Source organism: Helianthus annuus, chromosome 9 (genome assembly GCF_002127325.2).
Source record: "Helianthus annuus cultivar XRQ/B chromosome 9, HanXRQr2.0-SUNRISE, whole genome shotgun sequence".
NCBI lineage: Eukaryota > Viridiplantae > Streptophyta > Magnoliopsida > Asterales > Asteraceae > Helianthus > Helianthus annuus.
This window is the reverse complement of record NC_035441.2, coordinates 148,082,398-148,109,982: the sequence shown is the minus strand read 5'-3', so window position 1 is coordinate 148,109,982 and position 27,585 is coordinate 148,082,398. Positions and strand designations below refer to the sequence as shown.

Sequence of the window (27,585 nt, the reverse complement as noted above, 5' to 3'; positions counted from 1 at the left end):
TTGAGTGTAAAATAGAATGTGAAATGAGAACTTGACATAACATGATATTATTAGCTAGAGAATAACTCAAACACTTGAAATAACCGTAACGTTTAACCTTTTCACGTCATCATCACCGTTTATTGCGAAACTTCATCTTTAAACTATTCATTTTATAATAATATTAAATTGTACACCAATGAAAACAATGTAAAAGTTACATAAAGTGGCCTCACTTTTCAACTCACGTACAACCAAACCTGCACAACGTACAAGCACTTAAAGCATGAGATGGGTTCCATGTTGAATATTCAAGAATGAACACGTGCCAAGGAGGGAATCTGATGGCGAAACCATGACCACATTCCTCTGCCACCCCCTTCTTCAGTTCTTCTACACCCCTTTACGAAAACCCATTAAACCACGACTCATCTCTCTCTAGAAAAATTGGGGCTTTTTCTCTCTCTAACATCGTCATGAAAGAAGGAGAAGAAGCTGAGATTGAGCGGCTCCCGATGGACCTGCTTGCTCACATATTCGTATTCATCACCTGTTTCAAGGATTTAGCTCAGTAAGATGTTTATGAATTTATAATCGATGATTGAAATTTTGTTTGTTGGTTTTGGTTTTGTGCGTTGACTGTGTGTGTGAATTGTGAAGGACGAGTAGTGTGTGTAAAAAGTGGAGGGAAGGTGTGAAGCAATCGATGGGGAGAAGAGAGAAATTGAGTTTTGCGGGTTGGAAAATGGACGATGAGTCGACTTGTCGTCTCGTTCGTTATGCTTATGGTCTCAAGGAGCTTGATATGTATGTTTTTTATTCCCTCCCCCTTTTTCATTACAAAAACATGATTGATTGATATAACCTTAAGTTGAATTATGAATTATGATCCACGAGAGGACTTAGAATATGATATCTATGTAAATATAAGGGGGGTGTTTATAATGAATATTAATAGTTTGATTCTTGCAACGCCAATCAGCGTTTAATCTATGAATCGAATTTGATTTAGGAGTAGTGTTAGAGAGTGTGTGAAATGCAGTTAAAAAGTTGTTATTGTGTGTAGGGGTATTATTGTCATTTTGTATGGAGTTTGTTACATAGTTTGTTAGAGTTATTTTGTGTATAGTTTCTCTTTACTCAGTCTCTATATATGATGGATTGCATAATGCATTGTGCACATGATGATTATGGAGATTTACAGTGGACTTTACACATTCATTATATTTGTTTCATTCCATGTTGTCCCCGTTTCGCAATTCGTATTGTTGTTGTGGTTACAGTTCAAAAAGCCGCTGGGGTTGCCAAATTACAGATAACGGACTGTACCAATTATCCACTGCAAAATGCATCGTCAACCTGTCCTCGATATCTTTATGGGGTATGACGGGGATCACTGACAAAGGCGTCATTCAACTGGTATGCGATTGCCCTTATTTTTATTTAACTGGTCATACATTTTCTTTAGGTTAGTTGGAATGATTTACAAATTTTAGATTATTTCATTATCATAATGGTTAATCATACAGATTTCAAGGGCCAATTCTTTGCAACACCTAAACATTGGGGGTACTTTCATTACAGACGAGTCTGTGTTCGCGATTGCTGCCAGCTGCCCGCATTTGAAGGTTGGTTTCTTCTTTTTTTTCCGTGATTATTTTTGTAAATATACTTTGCTAACCAATGGGACGTGCTGGATTTGATACTGAGACCTCTGCTAGAGGGAATCAGGTGCTTACCACTGCGCCAATCGACTTGTTTACATAACAATAATTATTCTTATGTGGGACTTTCAGAGCGTGGTATTGTGGGGATGTCGTCATGTAACTGAAAACGGACTTGTAGTTCTGGTAAACAAGTGTCCTAAACTGATGACGATAAACGTATGGGGGATGAGAGTACCTTTTGACTTTTTCTTGACCCTGTTGACCATTCGTCCAGCTCTTCAGATCGTACCCCAATCGATCCTCAATATGGAAACCATACCTCTATTACCTGTATTTTGAGGTGGTTTGGATGCATTGTGTACAGATTTGTTCATTATTATTCCTTTAAAAATGTGTACATATGTTGTTATTGTAATTGATTTATCAACGAAATAAACTGGACACTTTGCGGATGAACCTGCAGCATGTGGGTTTTTGTGTTAATATATGGTTGATGTGTGTTTAGCATTTGTGTCCATTTTTAATGAATTTAATGTGTTTCTGTTTGCATTTTAACATCTAAAAAATGAAAGAAGTCTTTAATTAAATGGTTGTATAAAAACTAGCACTTGGAATCAGTATTTCTGTGTTTTCATGTTATTTTTTTTAGAGTAAACTGCAATTTTACCCCCTGTGGTTTGGGGTGATTGGCACCCTTACCCCCCTAACGAAATAATTACAATTTTACCCTCCAACGTTTGCTGTTATGTCGCAACCTTACCCTCTGGCCTCAAATTTGTTGACTGATCTGTTGACTATAACTTGAAATGACTATAATGCTCTTTCATATTTAACCCCTGTGTTTTGTTCACTCTGTGATATTACCCCCTGCCACCGCCATTCACCACCACAACCACCACTGCCACCTCCAGCCACCACCACAACTTAATATTCCTTTCATATATAACACCACCACTACTTCCGTCACCGGAAACTTGCAACTCCGGTGTGCCACATCCGGAAAACTATAATAATTTTCAAAACCATCATACTCTCCTTGCGCATAACAAATTATAGCTAGATTTGTTACTAATGAGCTTCAAAATTAAAATTAACAAATGACAGCTACAACAAACAGAATGTATATCAAAATCAACTTGAAATCCAAAAATACAAGTGCACATTCCCTTTCTAAAATAATTACCTACATCATATATTCATCAGATACATATACATCATCAACATAAACAAACATAATCTGATAATACAGTTTAGTAAACAGCGGAATGTGCAAATCATCAAAATTAGGGTTTAAAAGGCTAAATACAACATCAATCATCTATATATATATACCAATCTTCAATTTGCAAATGAAGTTGAAAAATATATCGATTGGATTCAAATCAAGGAGATTTAACCTCTTTAGAGTGGTGAAGACACTCGAGACAGTCTTCACGGAGAAGAGAGCAGTCTTTGGGTTCTCTACAACGAGACATACACTCGCTGAAATCCATCCAGAAGTCGTAGCACCTTCCCTTGTTCCCTGTCATCCCCCACCCTGACGCCATGATTCGATCCTGAGTTTGACCTTACGTTTCAGTTTCTGAACCTATAATCACGGTTGTTGATGGTGGTCGCCCTCGCTTCATCTGATTGTGGGCCTCGCTTTGTTTTTGGGGGCCTCAAATTTAAAGGGATATTAAGTTGTGGTGGTGGCTGGAGGTGGCAGTGGTGGTTGTGGTGGTGAATGGCGGTGGCAGTGGTGGTGGTGGCAGGGGGTAGTATCACAGAGCGAACAAAAAAACACAGGGGGTAAATATGAAAGGGCATTATAGTCATTTCAAGTTATAGTCAACAGATCAGTCAACAAATTTGAGGCCGGGGGGTAAGGTTGCGACATAACAGCAAACGTTGGGGGGTAAAATTGCAATTATTTCGTTAGGGGGGGGGGGTAAGGGTGCCAATCACCCCAAACCACAGGGGGTAAAATTGCAGTTTACTCTTTTTTTTTTTAATGATGGTACACAATGATTACTGTTTATGATATGTGGGGATAGTTAACAATCGTCATGATGATGATCGAAGATGTTTAAAAGATGATTATAGTATATCGCTTTGTCAACAACGAAAATGTAGTATATAGCTTTAGCTGAAGATGTGAAAGAAGCAATATGGAATTATGGATTAAAGGTTTAGCTTCGGTAGCAAAGTCATTTACAAACGTGTGATTGAAAGAGCTACTATGATCGGTAGGAAGTGACATGTAAGTAGATGACAATCGGCAGGAATATGTTGGTGACGACGGTACGTTATGTACTGATGAGGGGTAGTACCCGACTGAAGGATAGTTAACGCTAGGAAAGATGATGTTTGTTCAAGTCCCATAAAGTTAGGGGCTTAGTTGTCAATTTTCTTGTTTTTTGTTACTCTTTTTTTGTGAAGAGCGTTATTGGTTTTCAAGGAAAGGGATGCTTTAGATAAGCTCGCCATTTGTCAATAACCGGCAGCTCATCTGTATTCAACCTTGGAAGTTGGTGATGTTGCAGCGTGTTGATTATCTGCATAGTCTCACCAAGAAGTCGGGCTGCTGCATGCACACTCGCCTCCCTTTTCTCTATCACATCCGTATGGCATTTCATTGCTATCACTTGAGGCAAGTTGGTGAGACAAGTAGCCAATATGTCAGCAATCATTGATGACAATTTACAGAATAACTCCTCTTGGCTAATCTTATCAATGGTGGCGTGATAGGAAAAAAGGATAGTTTTGGTCGTACGAGACATTGAATTCTCACAAACATTCAAACTTTCCACCTCAGTGGTCATGTTTTCAGCTGTATCCTTGAAATATTCAAGAATCTGTCTTGCTGTTTTAACTTGGGGAGCAAGTTTCCTCAGCTTGTTGCCTAACCACTTGTGATATACTTCAACTTCTAGCCACAACGATTTAGCTGCCTTGCGCATGCTTACATATTCATCGCTAGCGTTGAAGGTTTCTTCCACAAGTGTCACATATAAAAGACCTTCACCCACACTACTTAGCAGCCTATCACTTGTTTCTTTTGGGATGTTGGGAAGAGAAACAGCAACAGTTGCGAGAGTTACCAACGTTAAACTCCAACAGCTGAGACGATCTTCTGCCTGCAACGGTGGTACATCTCCGTTAAAACTGCCGCATTCCTCTATAAGCTTCTTGAGATTATTGGGTTGGTGCTTCTCAGCCTTTCGGATCACGAGGTTGACGGATTTCGTGATGCCTTTTAATGTCCTCTCAGCAAGCTCAATATCATCTTCAAGTGTTAAAATATAGCACTGAAGATCTTTAAACTTTTCCATTTGTCCGGGCGTTACATGAGTACCCTCAGAAATAAGCATGGCTTTCATCCATTTCCAACCGCGTATGCCATACGCCCATACAAGACACCGATCACAAAGAAAATTGGGATGAAAGCCATCATCTTGCATGCTACAATGACCATCTTCTGAAATGCTATACAAATGCTCAGAATTACAGTTATTGAATTTTGGATGACGATCTTGCTTTTGCGGCTACTTACTGAGAATAAGGTGATAGAAGAACATGCATATATTATAAGCAACATGAGTAACAAACCTACATAAATGGTTGCTACGATTCCATAACGATGTGCGCATGCATACATATATGGTGATCGGTCTTTAGCTTCCACGTTAGTCACCAACAGTTCCTCATGATGATACAATGAAAGAAGACCTGTATTTATTTGCATACATACATTCACAACCAACGTGATTACCAAAACACCTAACGCTACGATGTTTGTGAGAAGCTCCTTGTTATCCATGGTTGCTAGTGAAGGTAGCATATTAGCCATCATGGTGCACATAAAGGCCAAGCTTTCGACCTTTGCATCCAGGTCCACTTGACCTGGCATTGAATTGTTTAGATCCATGGGTAGCTTGATTGCAATGGCTATGAGAGAGAGAGACGCGGCGTTTAGAGTGAAGTATTTACATGGAAACCATAGTTTCCGGTTGCGAATACCATGTACCAAATCCACCACCATAGCAAGGGTGCAAAGAAGTGAAGCTAACGCGATATAGATACCAATCCACAACATAGGTTGGCTGAACCTGTTTTGCTGATCTGATCGGTATATTAACAAGTTGAAATGGGTAAATGATGATATGAGATGATGTGGAATGTTGGTGTAAGTTTTGAGTTGGTTCAAAATCTGGTTATACTCAAATAGTGAGTTGGAACCCATGATTATGGTCTTGTTATCTATGGAAAGGAAAATAATGTACTCAAAATATATAGAATGATATGCAAGAATTCTAGATAAAGAAGAAGAAGAAACAAGTTATGTTTGTTTGAATGACTTAAAAGTAAACAAAATACTGCTCTTAAAGTCATATATATGGAATTTGTAGCCACTTGGTAGATAGGATAGAGTCAGATTCATATACTAGTCAACAGTCTGATTTTTCCTTACCCTTTTAAACTGGTTGAGGATCTGGACCCATGTTGGTGATAGCTCTTAAAAAAGTAAACAAGCAACGATGGATAACCCTAAACAGCTTAAAATATACTTAAGTTATCCAATGTTTGATTATATGACTTCGGGTGAAAGCCTTCCCGTATTGGGCACTAAAGTTTTTTTTAACATCTAATTAGATCGGGTAATCATTCAAATTAAGAACGGAAACTCGTTGAGATTTTTTTTTTAACATTACTTGGGTTTAAGATTTAAATTTATACATATCTTTTCATAAATTATATGAAAAGAAAAATGATGGAACCTTCTAAAAATATCATAAGTCTGTTAAACTTTTTTTTAATCCAAAAACACTCATCAAACTTTGGATTACTCCTTGATTGGTCACTAGCTGACTTAATTTTTTTTGAACGGCCAATAAAATCAATCTCGGGCACTCTCGGGATATCCATTAGATCGAACGGAGTACTCTGAGAGTAACCCGAGTCCACCACCAATTCTAGGGAAAACCCGATAACTCACCCGCTCGTAGGCACGACGGTGAAATTCCTGATAAAACCCGTTTGGCTCAATGATCAAACACAGATTTCCCTAAGTCTCCTATCATTGCCCACCAGTACCTCACTCTTAGTGATAGTTGAACTTTTTTTTTGAACAGTAACTTTCATAAAAACACACAGCACCCTAGCCCAAAAAAAAAAAGGCTAGGCACCACCAAACGCAACGTCCCCTGCTGCCTCTGCCTCTAGGTTAAAAGGTGAAAACCCTCTGCTGCTACTGACCGTAATCTCGCAAGGTGGTTCCAGTTGGTGATTATATTTACAGGTGCTCTCTTTCTCCACTTGTCTGCTTGTTTAATATCACTCATTTTTTGCACAATTAGGGCTTCCTTCTGTAGAATTTTCATGTCAAATTTGATTGATAATATGATAAATGTCGTTGTTGAATTACTAGTGTTTTCTTTCAATTTTCATCACAACAACATAATGCAGATTACTTGAACAATAAAAAACTTGTATAAACCCTAATCCCCAAAACTACTTTTTTTGGTTGAAACATAGTGTTCATATCTGTAATTATATCCATAAACTTTTTAGTTTGAAGTAATAATATTATAGAAAATCCTGTATATTTTGCTTTTATGGTGATAGTTTTCTCCCCAATATATATTTGCAGCAAACTTATCTGTGGGTATGATTAGATGGAAAATAACACAGTTAGGGTGGTTTAATGGACCTTCTTTCACAACAACTTTTACAGGGAAGTTTCGTGTTCCTGTGCTTAAAACCACCGTTAAACTAAACAATCCGTTCGTCTTGCACCAGTGTTGCAGAACAATGTCGAAGACCAATAGAACTTCTTCAGCAAGCCCACTTGTTGTTGTGAAGGAAAACATCGATCTAACTGATAAAGAGAAACAGATTTTCGATCGTCTGCTTGACGTTCTTCGTCATTTCAATCTTGAAACCAAGCTTCGTGTTGCTGGTGGGTGGGTTCGCGACAAGCTTTTAGGGAAAGAGTGTTATGATATCGATATTGCGCTTGATGATTTGTTGGGGCGAGAGTTTTGTGAAAAAGTAAACGAGTATTTGACGTCTACAGGGGAAGAAACCCACGGAATCGGTGTCATTCAAAGCAACCCGGATCAATCCAAGCATCTGGAAACCGCAAGGATGCGCCTTTTCGATGTTTGGATTGATTTTGTGAACTTACGATCTGAAGATTATGCCGAAAACAGCAGAATTCCAACAATGCAGTTTGGTTCTGCGGAACAGGATGCTTATCGACGAGATTTGACTATCAACAGCTTGTTTTACAATATCAATACATCCTCAGTTGAAGATTTTACAGGGAGAGGGTTAAGCGATTTAAAATCTGGAAAAATCGTGACGCCTTTACCACCGAAAGAGACGTTTTTAGATGACCCGTTAAGAGTTCTACGAGCAATTCGTTTCAGTGCTAGGTTTGAGTTTGAAATGGAGGAGGAATTAAAGGTTGCGGCTGCAGATAACGATGTGAAATCCGCAATTGCTGATAAAATTAGCAGAGAACGAATCGGTCATGAGGTTGATCTTATGGTGAGCGGGAACCAACCGGCTAAAGCAATGGCTTGTATATCCGATTTAGGGTTACTTTGGGTTGTGTTCACACCACCGAAAGATTGTGAGCCATTGATCTCAGAAGAACATGATAAGGTTTGTGTTAGATATATGGATGCTGCATGGAGACACATGAATGAAGCGGGATGTAATTTCAGTGACGAACAACGAAGGTTGTATTTGTACGCATCGTTGTTTATTCCACTTAGGAAAACCGTTTATATAGATAACAAAAAGAAAAGGGTACCCGTTGTGAACTATATTATTAGAAATTCTCTCAAGTTGAAAGCTAGTGATGCTGATGATATCATGAGGCTGCACAACGCGGTGGAGAAGTTTTTGTTGTTGATTCCTTTCGTGTTGTGCAAAGAAGATGAGCGAATCGGTGAAATCGATTGGGAAACAGACACTATCGATGTTCATATGTCGTTGAAGTTAAGAATCTTGTTGGGTTTGCTTCTTAGGGAAATTAAAGATTTTTGGAGGCCCGCGTTAATGATTTCTACTCTTTTACATAACAATGATTTGTCGGTTGAGGTTATTGAGGGGGAATTGGATAAAAGACGACAAGTGTTTAGGGAAGTTGAGCAAGAAATATTGAAATTAGGTTTAGAGAAAGTGTGGGAAGTTAAACCTTTGATTAATGGTAAGGAAATAATGAAGATTTTGGAGCTTGGAAGAGGAGGTCCGGTTGTTAGCGAATGGCAACGGAAACTGCTACAGTGGCAGCTCGCTTATCCTTGTGGAACTGCTGAGGAATGCGTTGATTGGATGACAAGGCAAACACAATCGAAAAGGGCCAGAACATAAAGTGACAGACAATTACAATCTTGTAGCTAGTTTACAGGCTTATTTAGACTTCAATTTGCTTCACTAAAATGCATAGCATCATAGATCATTGTACTGTTATCGCTTGGACTTGAATCTTTTTGGTTCGTAGTTTTCTTTGAGGTTTTGAATGGGATTGAAATACAATGGTTTGTACAAGTTATCGTCTAAGTATGACTAGAAGTCTAGAATATGTCCAAAACAATTAAAACTTAGTTCGAGTCTAATAGAATTTTGACTAAATTTGGCCATATAAATTTCTTGGATCATATCGGATTGAAGAAAACAGTGGGCGAAAGTGTACACACTTTACCACCAGTGGTTGCCATTGCCACCACCGTCGCCTGACATGGCTGCCGCCATTACCAGGCTCGATAGAAACAGAAACTAAAATGGGTTGGGTGAAGTGCTCTAACCCAACCCATTTTGACTTTTTTTTAGTTGCATGTTTTGACCCGAATATGTTTTGCCCTGTTACACGAGTTTAAGTAATATATAAATCACCAAATTCTAAAAAGAAAGATCGTACATTACACCTTAAAATAAACAAACCAAACAAAAAAAAGTGAACATAAAAAGAAAACAGGATAACAAGGGCCCCCTCCCACATGCTGCATCTTGATTTACCCAAAAAACCTGCAAAACCGAAGAAAATGGTGATTTTGAAGTTGATGTTTGTCTGTTTAGCATCTGGAAGTCGCTGCATAATTAGTAAGCATTAAAATGCATCTTAGGATATAATTTATGATGTCTATGACATTAAAAAAAATAATAAACATACCTTATAACCCGAATCATAAGTTGGTCATATTCTTGAAATCAAACCAATGTAAACTGGGCGTTAAGTATACGTATTCTACATTTAACTTAATATATAACATACAATAGCCAAGCCTCAATGAAGTCGCTCGTGAGGGTTCAAATATACATTATCTATTTAAAACAAAATACCAACCATATGCATCAAAAAATAAAATCCATAAATGACTAATAGACTTGTAAGATCTATTCGCGAGGCAGATGCGGTCATTTGTACACTTCCCGAAAAACTTCCAGAAGGGCCCCTTGGTGAAGTCGAATTATTGGATGCCGCATTGTTTCTGCAAGTTCCAAAAGGTGCCCCGGCCTGCAAAAACAAAAATAAAAAACGAATTCATAAAATAGAAATTTTAATTAGATTATTATATAAGTAAATAAACCGAAGAGAAACCTGGCACGAAGCGACTGAAGCACACCCGCATAACGTTTGGCCATTCATTCTATCCAAAGCTTCAAACGCACCTCCACCGTCACTTCTCTGTAAAACTCGTAAGTTAGCATACGGTATGGTAGGAGCAATTTACCATTATACCCTTGTGTTTCAAATGAAAGCATGAATATTGAATACCATATAGAAATTGACGGCTAAGAAGTTAGGCATTGTATTCCCAGCCGCCTTGTAACAGGTGGCAACCATATCCATCAATGGAGTCGAATTCTCTTTGCAAGCTTCAGCTTGTACCGGCATCGTTGGAAAGTAGTTTTGAAGAAAAAGAGACGCGGTTTTCGAAGTAAGCGGTTTTGATTCTTTTCTATTTGGACATGATCCTTGCTGTACTCCAGGATCCCCCGCTGAAACATCATCAAATTTATGTCCCAAATTTAAAAAAAAAAAAAAAAAAAAAAAAAAAAAAAAAACTAATATCTTCGTTAGGCATCATATGATCATTTGAAGGCTAATAGGTAAGTAATACTTACGTGCATTTTCCACCATGTATCTCCATTGATAAGCGATACCTTCGGTAGCTTCCTTTGAAGAATCAGAAGTGAAAACCAATAACCTATGATTATCCTCTGCCATTTTGGTGACAGTTGGCCAATCCTCGCCCTTTTTAGGCATCTGGGTAACTGGAAACCAGTACTTATCCAAACCGGCATCCATGAATAAGTTAGTCAACCCTTTAGGCGTATGCACGTAATCCTCGATTATAATTGTAACAATCTCAGTTGGATTTGAACTCAAGAATGCTTCCACTTCCCTCAATGTGTTAATTGCAGGTTGCTAAGCAAAATATATACATATTAAGCACATTTTGAACATACATGGAGTTTACTTTAATGGTCAAACATACCACATATATGATGACAACAAAATATGGATATAAAAGGAGAAAAGGTGCGTACAAAGGCGGTGATGTTGTAACACTGGCCACGGAATGAGTGACAAAGCCAGATATCGTTCTCAAAGTCGTACATATCCAACATCAATCCTCTAACTCCATTCTATCGCCAATTAAAACAAACGAAAAAAACAGATTTATCAAAACACAAACGGAAAAAAGTGATATTACACAAAAATATATATTCAAACAACATACTCTTAACTGATTGGTGACAGAATCTTCCTGATTGTAAAATGTGATCCTTTGAGGACCAGTCAAGAGCGGAGCATCCACAATCGAAAACGCGTTATGAGTTACAAGCCACGTGTACTTATTAAACGGCAAACCATTAACCTAACCTCCATTAATCACCAAATGCAATCAGTTTCCATTATTAAAATGAAACAAAACATCACTATCACTCACTAGAGTCAAACTTCTACATAACAACTAACAGAGTATTTGAAACTAACGGATTCTTTAGTATTTCAAAGTAATAAACTTACAATGGCGGTAGGAATAATAGCTTGACCGCGGGTGCAAAAGGGCTGAGTTTTGCCTAACTCAGGACAATTACCACAATAGAGACCAGGAGCACAATCGGTGGGTGCAGAGCATGAGTCTAGTATCTGTAAGAATGAAGAATCGAAGTGAAATTGAACAGATCTAGAGGAAGAATAGAGAAAATGTTGTAGTAGCTACCTGACAATCGCCATTGGAGCAAGCGGAGGTGGTGAGGAAGAAGGTGAAGAAGAGAAGAAGATAGTGAGTTTGAAGAAGTGATATCTTCGTCTTCTTCTGCTTCATGAGTGCAGACCCCAAATTGACAAGGTAAAGTTAGTTATGATGGTTTTCTTCTACTTTCTACCCATTTTTTGTGATGAATATTTATTATTGGGTAGCGTGGTGAGTGACAGTATATGTGTTGCGTTCACATGGTGGATTGGTGGGTGATAACGGTGTCAATATTTTTATTTACGGACTGAATGTTTTATTGTGTTTTTTCTTCAAAAGTCAAAATAGGTAGGCAGCTGAGTAATAATTGCAAAAATTGTATATAGCTGTTTGGGTATAATAGGAAGTTTATTTGGTAGAAAGAATTATAATAGAAAGTTTATTTGGGTAGAAATGATATAAAATAATCTTATTATCTATTTAGTACTAGAACCAATATATTAAATTTTTTGTTGACCCATAAAACAAATTAGCTGGACACCATTAACAAAACTGTGAGCTTAGAACAGTGGTTAATCCCCATGTTTACAAGTGTCTTAGGTTCAATCCATGACTAACTTGTTTTTTTTTTTTTTTTTTTTAATTCTAATTTTTAAACTAGGGTTTTTTAATATTTTTAGAACATACAGAAGCAAAAAAATAAAAATAAATAAATAAATAAAAATAGAACCCACATACGCACACTCCCTTCTCTTTCCAGAATTCAGCGACTCTCTTCTTTCAGAATTCAGCGACCCTCTGTCTTCCTCGGGCCCTTTGCTGTCGTCCTCCGCCCTCTCTGTCGCGCTTCTGCTCCTCTCTCCACAGAGCACATGTAAGGTAACTAAGAACTGTTATTTTTTTTACTTTCATAACTTCAATTTTCATACTTGTCTGATTGTTTAAGGCATTACAAACTATGAATTCTTGTATGCTTTGAATTGTAATGCTTTTTTTTTTTCCATTTCGAATGACATCGTATTTTTATTATGTGTTTTCTAATTAGTGATGATTATATAATTTTGTTATGGTATTGTATTTTATTATATTTATCGCCCCGACCCGACCCAAACGACGATGACCTGAAAATTTTAGCGTTTGTTTGTGAAAAAATCTGAACACTAAAAAAAGTGGATCCCATTGGAAAAAAAAATGGGTCCGCCACTGACACCAACCCATGAACCTGACCCATTTAACACCCCTGTTTGCTAAACTATATCATAAAATTGCATTTGGTTATATCTGTTTTAAAAGCTTCAACAAACTACCTACAAATTGTTTTCAGTTAAAGTAAAAAGTAATTATTTTTAATAACATAACAATAGAATAATAGATTATGTTATTATCAAAAGGTGGCATTAGCGTCACCCTTCGGGGAAGTTTGGTTCCATCATCATCAGTCCCTTTGGTTTGGTTTGGTTTGGTTTGGTTCACAAATCACAGTGATTGCTTTGCTGCTATTGTTGGTTCAAATTCAAATGAAGACGACGACCTCATGGATAGAAGAAGATGTGGAACTACAATGGACACTGACCCATGGGCGGACATGAGCCGTAGCACGGGCTACGGCTCAACTTTGTACCGGTAGTGTAATTTTTTTTCGATTTTTATACAAAGGACCCCTCTAAACAACTACGATGACACCTCTAAAAAAATTGTAAGCCCAAATTGCAGTTTATATAGCCCAACCCAAATCAATTTACAAGATTGTTACAAGTTACAAACCAATTGTTATTAAAGCCCAAATCAATTATAATGTTATATGTTAGCCCAAAATCGCTTATCAAAGCCAGTTATAATGTTATATGTTAGCCCAAAATCGCTGAATGGAATAAGTGATCTTACGCGTGTTATGGTTGAAACGGGAACACATAGTTCTTGTCCTTTAGTTTATCGGGTAATGAAGCTAGCTTTGCTTTTACCGGTCGCAACCGTTGAAATATGTTTTTCGAAATTGAAGCTTGTTAAGACGGATTTACGCAATTGAATGGGCCTGGAATTTTTTAACAACGCTATGGTTTGTGCGGTCGAAAAGAATTTTTTACATGAAGTAAAAGACGACGATGTGATAGAACGACTTCAAGCTATGAAAAAAGAAAATGACAAATCTATTAAGTATTTGTTTTACTTTATTTATTTATTTATTGTCGTTTTTTTTATATTGTATGATTGCACGGTGAAATTTTTTTGGGATATCCCTGAGTTAATGTTCTAGTTCCGCCAGTGACTGACCGACCCTACATGATCTACATACAATACAATGGATGATCGATCTCATATGGGATAGGTTTCCACCATGGTCTCCCCCACCCATATCAAGGGCTCACGACACGATACCCCATGCTTAGACTTGATTAGTAAAGTGTTTCGCCGGATAGGCTGCTAATTCCCGTTAGCGAGCTCTTGGGGTCAGGATGTGGGCCGCTGGTATCATCGTCTTATGGGATGTGGGTCCAAGTTTGCTAATTAATTAGACATGAACCAAAAGAGTTGTATATTTGGTTTATGAGAGTGAGACATGGCTAGAAAGCCTAAGTTTCCTATAAAGTCTAGGAAACAATAGGGAGGTGATATGTGGCTTTTAGTTTTTTTATTCAAAAGGGCATGATGGTAATTTGATTATTAATTTAATTTTGGAATATTATATATCCTAAACTAACTATCCAGATATTTATGGAAACGTATATCTCTTTGACAATTTCAAATCATTACGATTTCAAAAGGGCAATTACTTTAAATTACGAAGTTCAAATCATTAACAATTTCTTCACGTTGTGTTTTATCAGTTGTTGGGTTCATCTCAATGTGTTTTAGCAGCTACTAGTTTCAGTTACTGTTTCATCGCAATGCGTTTTATCAGTTACTCGTTGATATGGTTTTTGGCATTCTTGATGTTGTGTTTTATCAGTTACTAGTTCACGTTGTGTTTTATCAGTTATTGGTTTCATCACAATGTGTTTTATCAGTTACTTTTTCATCACAATGTGTTCTATCATTTACTGGTTGATGTGATTTTGACATTCTTGATGTTGTGTTTTATCAGTTACTGGTTTCATCACAATGTGTTTTAGCAGTTACTGGTTTCAGTTACTGTTTCATCACAATGTGTTTTATCAGTTACTAGTTGATATGATTTTTGGCATTCTTGATGTTGTGTTTTATCAATTACCGGTTTCATCACAATGTGTTATACCAGTTATGATTCATGAATGGCATGTTCTTTTGTATTTTAACTACTGTTTTATCACAATGTGTTTTATCAATTACTGGTTGATGTAATTTTGGCATTCTTGATGTTGTGTTTTATCAGTTAATGGTTTCATCACAATGTGTTTTATCAGTTACTGGTTGCTATGATTTTGGCATTCTTGATGTTGTGTTTAATCAGTTACTGGTTCACGTTGTGTTTTATCAGTTGGCATTCTTGATGTTGTGTTTTAGCAGTCAGTCACTAGTTCGTCACATTGTGATTTATCGCTAAAACGCGCTACTATGAACACATCTAGATCTGATTTTATCGTTATTTTTTGTATGATTTGGTGTTTTCAAATGTGAGGGATTAGAGAGAGAAAAAAAAATTGCGACATTTTTGGATGTGGTTTTATGATTGGTAGTTATTTCCTTATTTAAAACAACTTAAATGACACATTTAGCCCAAATCAATTAAATTAGCCTATTTTAAAGACACGTACGTATATTACCAAAATGCCACCAAAATGATCTCAACCATTAAACATACTCATCTGATGGCCCAGATCGCTTCCTACACTTTCTAGGAAAAACACACTTTCCGCATGACCCCACTATGGTTTATGATACCTAGTTAGATTATTATTATGATGGTGCTTTATTTATTTAGTTAGGAAATAGTATGTTTTTCTAATTGTAACTGAGTAATGGGTATATAATCCTGATTGAGCTAAGGATCTAGGGTTGTGACATCGATTTAGTTTTTGAGTTGGTTAAAGGAAGTCATGGGTGTGTTGTCACGAATACTGTACATATAACATGAGTTGTGTTGTGTGACTAAAGAAAATACGGTAAGTGTAATCTAACACGGTAATGCTTTATTTAAAAGAAAGACATGAATCAACACGGTTATGCTTTAAATAGAAAATATTGAAAACTGCTAAAACGTTATATATTGAAAGTTGTTAAAATGTTATTATCTTATCTATACAAAAAGCAACTAAAGGTTGCGTTAAACAGATACACGCAACTAAACGTTGCCTATAACCCAACATCGTGTCTTTTCGTCAACACCAAATAACCGCATTTAACTGCCAAATGTCACAAAAACCTTCATGCGTCGTATCTCCTCCGAACAGCCACATCATCACATAAAACTCAATACAAGTATACAACCGTGGTATCTCCTATGAACAGGGACGTACCCCAACATATATATATATATATATACATAAACTCACAGGGGCGGTGGCTTTTACCGGTTATGTTCTAGGGTTTCTTTGCCATAAAATTTTCAGAAAAATAGATGAAAAGGGTAATAATTTTTCTCGGGCCTCAAGTTTACCCTTTTTTTCTGTGAATCTGCATGTACAGAATGACATTGGCTATTCCATGTTTGTTGTCTTTTTTCTATTTTGAATCACCACAATCCCATGCATGTTTGACCGTGGTTTGAAAAAAATACAAAGTGGCCTTGAATCGGATCCAGGTGACTACGCCGGTGTGGACCGGAAAAGAACTTGCCGGTAAGACCCAAAAAACGACCGTAGAAAACGAGATCTTGTCAGCGACGAAACAATAATGATCTGAGTGTACGAACCCGAGTTGGAGAAAGAACCGAGATTTCGTTACTTTTGCGTCAATTGAAATCCCCTCTAACGACCACCGGTGTTGATTTGGTTTTGGGGTTTTCTTGAGGAGAGAAAGAAAGGGTTAGGATGGAGGAGAGGAGAGAGAAAAACGTGATGTCATTGGTTGACAATCGCAGCGTGACGATGGCTCCGACGATCAGTGGGTCGAGAGAGAGAGAGAGAGAAGGAGACCCAGTGGTATTGGTATAGGGTGGCGGTGAGTAAATTGAAAGAATCAATATTTTTTTCTCAGTGATATTTCAAAAGGTAATCGTCCTCTCAGAATAAATTCTTTTGTTTTTATTTTTCATATTCTTTATGCAGTTTGTGCAGAATTTAATCGTATATTTTAATATTTAAAGTTATTTTTTATTTATTATTTTATAAATATGGTTAATTGTAATTTAAACAACTTATTATTACATTTTTTTAACTAAATTAAGCTTATGACTTTTTTTAACTAAATTAAGTTATTTTAATTAAATAGTTTCCAAACAAGCCAACCAAAATATGCTGGCTATAGGGTGTGGTCATGACCCTTATGATCATCATGACCATTCACGCCAATGCCATGTCACCCACCTCTAATCCACCATCTAAAACCAATACTCTAAGGGTGTGGTCATGATTCAAACCACTATCCTCTTATTTATTTTAATTTATCTTTGTCTAAAGATAAAAAAAAAGAAAATGATTTGTTGAAAAATGGAAAGAGCACCATGGTTGCCATGGTTTAATCCATGCAAACCATGGTGGATCATAAAGGGGGTGATGTAGCCTTCCATTCATGTTCCTACGTGACGAATCATGTCCCCACCATTACCCTCACACCATTTATTAAACCGATCCGTGAATTAGGAATTTAGTGACTGTCACGTGATATTCAAAATGGTTTGTTTTTGAAAATTGACGAGAAGTATTAATGTTTAAAAAACATTTATGTTTATTTCATTTTATTAATGAGTATGTTAAGAGTCTTTGCTCTCCTTAACCACCATTTTCCAAAATAAAACGCATTGTGTAATGTACCATGAAAAGGCCTTGACCGTGCACATTTGATATGACATGGCTGAAGAGAGGGTATCCACGACAAAGCGCAACACATTAATGATTATTTTTGTGATATTATTGGTTATTTGATTAATAGTAAAGAAACAACGCATCACACAACAATCTTTTACAAAACAACTTTTAAAATTTCTCTTAGAATAAAAATTATTATAAGCAAATAGTGCATATTATAATAACTTATTCCTAAACTAAAGAACTTTTGCATTTTATATAGTGATACTAATGACTTTTGTAATAAACATTCCGCCGCAACGCGCGGGTAACGTCAACTCGTATATTACAAGGTGTTGTTATTTTATGTCCTAATATTCAATTCAATATGTTATTTATATCCAATATTCATTCAATACGTTATTTATTTCTAATATTCGTTTTTCTATTTTTTTATGAGGATTGGGTTGTTTTGCTTGTTACTGGGCTTCATATTTGGGCTTAAGTTTGGCGTGCAAAGGAAGTTGTCTGTCCTGTTATAAGGCGGTGTTTTGGAGTCTTCGTAGATATCTCTGACATCCTTAATCGCTCTCAATTGTCTTCAGTTTCTCAGCTTTCATCAGTCTCTCTAGACCGTTCGGAGGTTCTCCAATCATCGTGTTCGAGAGTTATTTGCTGAGATCGTGTTGTTCAACACTTAATGTAGATCATCAGTTGATGATTCTGCGGTGTTTGAATCTGTTCGGCTTTGTGCAGAATCAGTTTTGCTGCAATACTTGAAGTCTGTTTACGTAACTGTGCAGAAACGATCTGCCTGCTGTGTCCGAGCTTGTTCACGGCACTGTGTAGAATTGATTTGTTTGCTATGTCTAAATCTGTTAAGGCAGTTGTACAAGACTGATTTATATCTATATATAGTTTTATGTTTGATATCGTGTTTTGACATGGTATCAGAGCACAAGGTGCTCTTGGTGATATCGTTTTCCGCTGTAATCGACGGCTTTATCTTAGATTCTGTTGGTGGTAATCGGAGTCTTGGCAGTTCCGGTTGGCTCAACCGACTCCAGATTTGGTGATTTCTTTCTCTTGGTGTTCGTGCCGCTACGGTAATTAAAAACCTAATTTTTGGGGTTTTCTGGTGTTCTTGAAGAAGGGTCTTGTTGGTCTCTTTTATAGGGCAAACCAACAGAACTTGTGCTTTTGTCTTCTGATCAAGTGATTGTAACCTTAAGTGAAGGTTACAAGCCTGATTTGCTGGAGTTATATGCACCCCTATGAGACCGTTCTATCTTTCTCTTATTTTATTGTTTTTTTTTCTTTCTTTCTGTCATCACTGATTCGTTGTGTCTAGGCATATTGATACCGGATTTAGTTAAGACCGGTTTGATTATTGGGATACAGAGAGGGTCCACTCTGTTGCATTCGTTTTTGGTCAGTCTGTTTCTAATTGTTATTCTATCTGCTATACGTGTGGTTTCCTGTTTACACTATTTGTGCTATTCTACTTGATCTTTTTTTTATTTGCTCACTATGATTGGTGATGATGTTGTGATTACTACTGATACTATGACATCCTCTAGTGCTACTCTGGTTAGCAAGATTGATGCTGGTGATCCATTGTTTCTTCATCCTAGTGACTCTGCTAATTTGTCTATAGTTAGTGTGAAACTTAAAGGGTCAGAAAACTATAGGGTTTGGTCAAATGCTATGTATCTTGCTTTACAGGTTAAGAATAAAATAGGGTTTGTCGATGGTACTTGTCTTAGGTCTAAAACTGATGAGGTTTCGGGTAGACAGTGGGATAGATGCAACTCTATTGTGCTTACTTGGATTCTTAACTCTGTGTCTGAGGAATTATATCTTGGTCTTGTTTACTCTAGAATTGCTTCTGATGTTTGGAAAGATTTAAAGGAAACTTATGATAAAATTGATGGATTTGTTGTGTTTAATTTGTATCAAAAGATCAACGCTTTTAGTCAAAATGGCATGCCTGTTTCTGAATATTATCATAAGTTGAATTGTATGTGGAAGCAATTAGATAAGTTACTTGCTTTACCTGCTTGTTCTTGTGATGCATCTAAACAGTTTAATGATTTTAATCATCTTATAAAACTGATGCAGTTCTTAATGGGTCTTGATAGTTCATATCAGTCTGTGAGAACAAATTTGTTAACCAGAGAAACTCTTCCTTCTGTGAAGGATGCTTTTTCAATTATCTCTAGAGAAGAGTCTCATCTTTATTCAAAAAACTTTTCTGATAAAAACCCTAACAGTGCTGTTGGTTTTGCTGTTAAAACTAATCAAACTATTGAGTCAAAGAAAAAGGGGTTTAGAACTCCTAATCCTAATCTTAAATGTTCTCATTGCAATAAGACTGGTCATACTATCGAGAAGTGTTTTGAACTTGTTGGCTATCCATCTTGGATGAAGTCAAAACCTGGTGGGAACAAGGGTAACAAGGTTAGTAATAATGTTACTATTGATACTACTGATACCTCTTCTGTTGTGAGTTCTCTAACAAATGTTCAGATTGCCCAGCTGCTTAGTCTCTTGAATGATAAGTCTAAAGGTGATTCTCAGGGTAGTAGTTTTGCTGGTATGTGTGCTAATTCTGTTTGTCTGAATAGCTTTATTAATGTGTCATCCAAACCTACTTGTGATTTTAAACTTGTCTACTGTTTTTCAAACTTTGTTGAAAATGGAAAAAAGGTTGGATGGATAATTGATTCTGGTGCTAACCAACATATGGTAATGACTGATGATTGTCTTATTAATCAAAAGGATGTCACTGAATTTAATATCAAAGTTAAACACCCTAATGGCACTAGTGCCTTGGTAACTAAAATTGGTGATAAAAACCTAAGTGACAAGGTCATTCTTTATGATGTGTTTGTTGTGCCTTATTACTGTGTCAACTTGATTTCTGTTCATAAACTTGCTAGAGATTGTAAGCTTATTGTTTCTTTTGATTAACATAACTGCTATATTTAGGATTCTCAAACAAAGAAAGTCCAGGTGACTGGTAATCAGGTTGATGGTCTGTACTTCTGTGGTAGTTGGTTTCAAATTAGGTGTGTAACGCTAATTGTGATGTTAATCTTTGGCATGCTAGGCTAGGACATCCTGTTGAACCTGTTTTGCAAGTTTCGAAAAATGATTTGAATATTAAAGATGGTGTTAAATTAGATCCTTGTGAAGTTTGTCATAGAGCTAAACAGCATAGGGAACCTTTCCCTTTAAGTGATCATAAATCTAAGTTGTTAGGTGATATTATTCATCTTGGTATTTGGGGTCCCTATAGGGTACAAAGTAGGGATGGTTTTAGGTATTTCCTTACTGTTGTAGATGATTTTACTAGAGCTGTATGGGTATATCTCATGAAGTCAAAAGATGAAGTTTTTTACTATGTTAAAGGTTTTCATAATATGCTTAAAACTCAGTTTAATAAAATAGTTATGGTATTCAGGAGTGACAATGGTACTGAATTCGTAAATAAACAAATGAGTGTTTTTTGTTATGAAAATGGAATTATACATCAAACTTCATGTGTTCATAGGCACTTGTTGAATGTGGCTAGAGCTTTACTTTTTCAAGGTGGTTGAAAGAAAACATAGGCACTTGTTGAATGTGGCTAGAGCTTTACTTTTTCAAGGTGGTTTTCCACTTAAGTTTTGGTCTAAATGCGTTCTAACAACTACTTATTTAATTAATAGGATTCCTTCATCAGTTTTGAATGAGAAGTCTCCATATGATATAGTGTTTAGTTTTGCTCCTGTGTTGAGTCAACTTAAGGTTATAGGGTGTCTTTGTTTCAGCACTGTGTTAAACAATTCTGATCAGTTTAACATACATGCTGAAAAATGTGTTTTGATTGGATATTCAAATGAAAAAAAAAAAGGTATAAACTTTGGAATCTTGATCAAGGAATGATGTTTTATTCTAGGGATGTTAGGTTTTACGAAACCATATCTCCTTTTAAAGAAAAGAAAATGTCTCTTGATCATGATACTCCTTCTGAAGTTAATACCTTAAATTTCTTTAATTTATCTGATTTAAACTTTACTCAAAGCCCTAATGTTGACCCAACTCCCAATGATGAACATATGAATAATCCTATTTCTGATCATGGGTCTGAGCAGTCCAATATTGAATCCATTGACACTTTAGGTAAGGCTGATTCTCAGCAACCAAGTGTCACTGATGAAAGTATGGACAGGGCTGAGTATGATAATGAAATTGAGGATATTTTCAATAACTCTGAGGGAGATAATGTTGGTCAAACCAATACTGTTCCTAGGAGATCTTCCAGAAATATCAAATTTCCTTCTAAGCTTGATGATTTTGTTATTGAAGGAAAAGTTAAATATGTTCTTGAAAATGTGTTGACTTATGCAAATCTTTCTCCTGATAACTTGTGTTTTGCTTTTGTGCTTAATAAAAGTGTAGAACCAAAAAATTATATTGAGGCTAAAACTGACACTAATTGGGTCAATGCTATGAATGAGGAATTGGAAGCATTGCATAGAAATAGTACATAGGACATTGTTGATTTGCCTCCTACTAGAAAACCTATAGGATGCAAATGGGTCTATAAAATTAAGTACAAAGCTTCAGGAGAAATGAAAGGTATAAGGCTCGACTTGTAGCCAAAGGTTTTAGTCAAAAGGAGGGTATAGATTTTTTTGATACTTTTTCTCCTGTAGTTAAGATGGTAACTGTCAGGTGTGTTTTAACTTTAGCTGTGCATAATGGTTGGGATTTATTTCAATTTGATATAAACAATGTTTTCTTGTATGATAATTTGAATGAAGAAGTTTATATGACATTACCTGACGGTTATAATGCTAAGTCTGAAAACAAGGTTTATAAGCTTAACAAGTCTCTTTATGGGCTGAAACAGGCCCCTAGAATGTAGAATGAAAAACTTGTTGATGTGCTTACTGAACTTGGTTTTAAACAAAGTAAGTGTGACTATTCCATGTTTGTTAAAACAAGTGACTCTGTATCTATAGTTCTGCTTGTATATGTGGATGATATTGTCATTACTAGTAGTTGTTCAAAAGAAATTACTAAAATTAAGTCTTTACTTAAATCTAAATTCTTAATCAAAGATTTAGGTTTATTAAAATATGAGTGAATTGCAAGGACGTCACACCCTGATTTCCACGTGTCTCACCGGTGGGCCCGGTGGAGGATTACCGTGACGTAGTTGGCAACAATATAGTCAAACCACACAATATATGAATGCACAGCGGAAGCATAAAGATAAATATATTTCAACCATCTTTGTAATATCAATGTATTACGAATAGTCGAAATGTATCCACAGGGGATCAAAAATAATAATATAAGTATTGTTCAACAGATGTAGGCATCTTAAGCTTGCGAGACTCTTTATTGATGCTAAGGAGAAATATCCAGCCAATTACGCTTAGTACCTGCATTTAATCTTTTTGGGAAAATACGTCAGTTTACACTGGTAAATACATTCAATCGACACTTTTGTAAAAGGTTTAATAAAAATTGATTTGAATGCACAAGGCACAAACTCTTTATAACTTGGGAGAATTATTTAAATTTATAATCTTGTGAACGTATTACATGTTCCTTATGCGTTCAGTAGCCCGGACGTACCGGGTTAAAGATCAATAGACACACCACATCAACTATTTATGCACTGACGAGTGTACGCCTACACTCCGTGCTTAGGTCGTGGCCATTTCGTAAAATGCTGCCAGGGATATCCGGGACATGGTCATTAACCCCCCAAAGGCTTTTAAGTAAACAAGACTGTTTAAACGAGCCGATCAAATTATTCAATTAACCACCAAACGATGGAAGATTTGATGCCCGATCAAGCAGTATTTTATATACCGTAACCCAAGCCCGTATAACGGAAAATAAGTTAAAAGTATTTACCTTTGCAAATATTAATCCTTAATCAAATAACTGCAAATATCTTTTACTGGTCTCCTATTCTGGAACGAAGGTTTAAAATAACCTATTAGAATCCTAACGGGTCTTTAATTTAGCCTTAGCTTAGACCGGTCAGTTTCAAAGGATAATTACGGTTTAATCGCGTGAAAGGCGAAAACCGGGAAATGGAATGTGATTTGGACCCAACAAGTTTTAAGACTTGTTTTATAGGGGTAACATAATCACACTCTGGAATTTGAGGTCAAAACATTAAGGTTTGACCCGTTTCAGCTAGTTTATGTAAACTAGTTACATAAGCCGAACCGTGCGCGCATAAGGCGTAACGGGTAACCGTAAGAGTCCTACACAAGCTTCCTAAGTCAATATGCTTTAAAGAGGTTGTGGTATCAGTAGGATACCTTCCGTAATGCCTGTAACGAGTTTAAATCCATTATATGCTCTGTAGGGGTATTTCGGTCATTTTAAAGATTATAAAAGAGGTTTCTGAGTTCTATAGGAAATCTGAGTTTCCCGAACAGTTAATAAAGTCCAAAATACTCTATTTATTATTTAAAATCAGTAGCAACTGGAATCGGGTCGAAAGACCTTGTAGAACTCAAGTTATGCTCGAAAAGGGTATATTCGGTATTTACCAAACCGATGCCATAACCGCGGGTTATGAGCAGGTTAAAAATCATTAAAAATCTTCAAAAATCTCCAAATATTATTTTACATCAGTGGGTAAAAGGTTGGGTGCCGAAATTTAGGTTTAGATAGGCGTTATGCTAATTGCGCCATTTAATTACTAAAGTTTTTGTAATTGCGCTATTTAGCATAACTCCCATTCTAGACCTCGGATTGACGTGAAATTTTAGGGACATGCTTAGAAATCAGTAACTAAGATTATTGTCCTTTCATATGTCCAAAATTCTCGTTTTAAAGTGAAAAGGGCGTTACGGTCAACTTTTAAGCATTTAACGGAAATATGTTAAAGACTTGGACAAACAACGAACCGGTCACAGAGGGTTATACCATCATGTAACCTGGTCCTAAGAGAGTCCTAAGGCATATCTAAATCATACCATAACGGATCAGAACTGAAGTCAAAGCAAAAGTCAAAGTTTTGCGACTTTCGGTTCCGAACCGGGTCAAAACAGTAAATGGTCGGATCAAACAAGCTTAGACTAGCTAATATACTTATTATCATGTTATATGAGTGTTAAAAATAGGTTACACACCCTCTACATTACTGATTATGCATAAGATCGTAAAATAGCATTCTGTTGACTTTTTCTAAGCAAGTTTGACTCGACATTCGGACTAGTTAGAGTGGGAATCAGAGGGTGCCCTTTTACGGGTTTAAAGCCCACATGATTACCAACATATAACTACCTTTGATTCGACAAACCACTGGACCATTTGTGATTTATCGTAAAGTCAATCGTTAATTACGACGGATTGACTTTTAAGCTAAAACTATGGAAAACTAAGCCACGAAGGGTTAGGCATACTTACAGAAGCTTGGTGCACGACCAGAGATGTTAGAAGAATGCTTTAGAGCTTCAGGGATGATCAAGAAAGCAGGTTTGAGGTGTGTTGAACAATGGTGCACTACATTGCCTTTTATAGTGAAAAATGGTGCACAAGATCATTACAACTCAACCTATAATTGCTCATGGATGATCAGCAGCTGTCCCTGAGTGTTAGGGGACATGTAGGGGGCGCCCATGCTTCAATTAATGCATCCAAGGTCGGTTACAAGCTCAAACAATGAATCTGTGATGTTTTCTGCATCTGGCACCTCAACGCGGCCCGCTTTAAGGATCAGGTTAGGCTCACGCGGGCCGCCTGAATCCTTATGTCAGGAACCGTATCTTTATATGGCGCGCGGCCCGCATTAGCTCACTCGTTTCATTAACGCGGCCCGCCTGAGGCTTGATTTCCAAGATTTTCAAATCTTTTGTAATCATTGACCTGACCTTTCGGTTTCGAAGGGGTAACTTTGCGATTTGGGCCTCGATTATTTACAAATAAGGGCCTCGTGACTTTTACCCGTGCCGTTAAGTCCCCGGTTAGTTTAATTACTATCCGAAAAGCCTTAACTTTTATTGTTGACGCTTTTGATCCCTCGCATACGAAATTGATCATAACTTTCTCGTTTTAAAACGGAACTTTGTGAAATTTATATCGTACATTCTAGTGAGCGTAATTTACTTGTTACAAAGTCTCAGGTTCGTCAAAGGGTCACTCAGAGGTATAAATTAAACATGTTGACACATTTAACCCCTGTAGTTTGTAATCTCTCACTTTCTTCCGCATTTCGCTCCGTACGATCCATGATTTATTCATTTGAAGGCACGAGCATCATTTAGGGTTACTGTATAGTATATATATCCCTCGTTGACATTTTTAACCCTCGAATTTACATACTTTCAAGGTTTGTCAATTTTAGTCCTTTATTTAGTATTTAATACCACGAACACATTATTGGACACAAAATTTCGAGGTGTCACAAAGGATTGTCCTTTATCTTTATACCCATTTGCAGGCGCTGTCCTTTATGTTTAAAATTGACAAGTTTTGTACTTTATGTTTTCAAATCATGCACGTTTTGTCCTTTAGCCCTAACCCAGTTAGATTTTTCTGTCAAATCTGGTCATGTGCAATTCACATAAGGGTAAAATTGTCTTTTCACCCTATTCTTTAAAAATACATAAAAAAGAAAAAAATATATATATATATCATAACAAACCCCTAATGTGCATTGCCAGATAATCTATTCATTCTTATTCTTGTGTATTGTATCCAATTGTTCAGATTCTCTCTCTCTCTAACAATGATGAATTACCGGAGGCTTGAACCAAAATCACAAGCCGAACCATCAGAAGAAGCGGCTAACAAACCACCCACAAAACCAAAATCGAAGCTAAAACTCCTCCTCCTCGTCATCGAAATCATCCTCATTGTGGCATCGGCGGTGTCGGTGGCACTGGCAGTAACGCTCCGACCAAAGTCGTCCGGGGGATCTGGTTCAATGATCCGACCGAAACCGACGAAAGCCATTTCGCGGGTGTGCAGCCGTACACTGTACCACGACCTGTGCGTGAACTCGTTTCTGGATTTCCCGGGTTCACTGAGCGCCACGGATAAAGACCTGGTTCATATTTCGGTGAAAATGTCGCTCCGGCACGTGAGAAAGGCTTTGTATACTTCTACTGATTTTAATAATATGGAGATGAGTACAGGCTGTCCTTTTATATGTAATTTTTAAAGAACAGGTTGAAAAGACAATTTTACCCTTATGTGCATTGCATATGACCAGATTTGATAGAAAAATCTAACTGGGTTAGGGTTAAAGGACAAAACGTGTATAATTTGAAAACATAAAGTACAAAACTCGTCAATTTTAAACATAAAGGACAGCGCCTGCAAATGGGTATAAAGATAAAGGACAATCCTTGCAATTCACTCTTAAAATATTTTCTTGGTATTGAAGTTTTGAAAACTACTGATGGATTGTGTTTGTCTCAAAGAAAGTATTGTCTTGATTTACTTTCTGAATTTGGGATGACTGGGTGTAAACCTGTAAGCAATCCTATTGAAGCTAATCACGTTTTAACTCATTTGTGTGAGAAAGATAATCAACCTTTGCATAACATTTCTGTTTATCAGAAATTAGTTGGCAAGTTGATATATCTTTCTCACACAAGACCTGATATAGCTTATTTTATTCATTACTTGAGTCAGTTTATGCATTCTCCAACTAGTGCTCTTTTTAAGATTGCGTTAAGATTTTTAAGGTATCTTAAAGGGTCTCCTGGAAAGGGTATTTTATTTAAAAAGGGTAGTGAGTTGGACTTAAAAGTTTTTGTTGATTCGGACTGGGGAAAATGTATGAACACTAGGAAGTCAATAACTGGTTTCTGTGTTTTTTTGGGTGGTTCTTTGGTCTCATGGAAGAGT

The 27,585-nt window shown here is 36.7% G+C and overlaps 4 protein-coding genes across 6 annotated transcripts; 2 read left to right on the top strand and 2 right to left on the bottom strand.

The window, feature by feature from the left end:
- Positions 1-326: 326 nt before the first annotated feature.
- Positions 327-2,150, top strand: LOC110879069 (F-box protein At5g67140). Its single transcript, XM_022127481.2, has 5 exons — positions 327-550; positions 640-786; positions 1,263-1,398; positions 1,509-1,607; positions 1,776-2,150. The coding sequence occupies exons 1-5, from the start codon at positions 456-458 to the stop codon at positions 1,983-1,985; spliced, it is 687 nt and encodes a 228-aa protein (XP_021983173.1). The 5' UTR covers positions 327-455; the 3' UTR covers positions 1,986-2,150.
- Positions 2,151-4,081: 1,931 nt separating this feature from the next.
- On the bottom strand, positions 4,082-4,960 carry LOC118481801. The gene has a single exon (XM_035977073.1). It carries the CDS (start codon positions 4,958-4,960, stop codon positions 4,082-4,084), a length of 879 nt encoding a protein of 292 aa, XP_035832966.1.
- Positions 4,961-6,783: 1,823 nt separating this feature from the next.
- On the top strand, positions 6,784-9,193 carry LOC110879068 (CCA tRNA nucleotidyltransferase, mitochondrial). Of its 3 annotated transcripts, none has more exons than XM_022127478.2 (2): positions 6,784-6,927; positions 7,279-9,193. In XM_022127478.2, the coding sequence occupies exon 2, from the start codon at positions 7,296-7,298 to the stop codon at positions 9,009-9,011; it is 1,716 nt and encodes a 571-aa protein (XP_021983170.1). In that variant the 5' UTR covers positions 6,784-6,927; positions 7,279-7,295; the 3' UTR covers positions 9,012-9,193. The 3 variants fall into 3 exon arrangements, with proteins under 3 accessions (XP_021983170.1, XP_021983172.1, XP_021983171.1); XM_022127480.2 differs by having other exon boundaries at positions 6,787-6,927; positions 7,428-9,193; XM_022127479.2 differs by having other exon boundaries at positions 6,788-6,927; positions 7,363-9,193.
- Positions 9,194-9,512: 319 nt separating this feature from the next.
- Positions 9,513-12,125, bottom strand: LOC110879067 (PI-PLC X domain-containing protein At5g67130). Its single transcript, XM_022127477.2, has 9 exons — positions 11,873-12,125; positions 11,677-11,799; positions 11,387-11,524; positions 11,193-11,291; positions 10,767-11,070; positions 10,417-10,640; positions 10,240-10,326; positions 9,811-10,155; positions 9,513-9,665 (listed from the first exon to the last, which is right to left on the bottom strand). Exons 1-8 carry the CDS (start codon positions 11,975-11,977, stop codon positions 9,967-9,969), a joined length of 1,269 nt encoding a protein of 422 aa, XP_021983169.1. The 5' UTR covers positions 11,978-12,125; the 3' UTR covers positions 9,513-9,665; positions 9,811-9,966.
- Positions 12,126-27,585: the final 15,460 nt, after the last annotated feature.

Excerpts from the sequence above, each read along its gene's own strand:
- LOC110879069 (XM_022127481.2), top strand. The coding sequence starts at position 456 with ATGAAAGAAGGAGAAGAAGCTGAGATTGAGCGGCTCCCGATGGACCTG. Across the intron at positions 787-1,262 it reads GGTCTCAAGGAGCTTGATAT|TTCAAAAAGCCGCTGGGGTT; the intron begins GTATGTTTTTTA and ends TTGTGGTTACAG. Across the intron at positions 1,608-1,775 it reads CCAGCTGCCCGCATTTGAAG|AGCGTGGTATTGTGGGGATG; the intron begins GTTGGTTTCTTC and ends TGGGACTTTCAG.
- LOC118481801 (XM_035977073.1), bottom strand. The coding sequence starts at position 4,960 with ATGGAAAAGTTTAAAGATCTTCAGTGCTATATTTTAACACTTGAAGAT.
- LOC110879068 (XM_022127478.2), top strand. The coding sequence starts at position 7,296 with ATGATTAGATGGAAAATAACACAGTTAGGGTGGTTTAATGGACCTTCT.
- LOC110879067 (XM_022127477.2), bottom strand. The coding sequence starts at position 11,977 with ATGAAGCAGAAGAAGACGAAGATATCACTTCTTCAAACTCACTATCTT. Across the intron at positions 11,292-11,386 it reads CTGTCACCAATCAGTTAAGA|AATGGAGTTAGAGGATTGAT; the intron begins GTATGTTGTTTG and ends AATTGGCGATAG. Across the intron at positions 10,156-10,239 it reads CTTCAGTCGCTTCGTGCCAG|GCCGGGGCACCTTTTGGAAC; the intron begins GTTTCTCTTCGG and ends TTGTTTTTGCAG.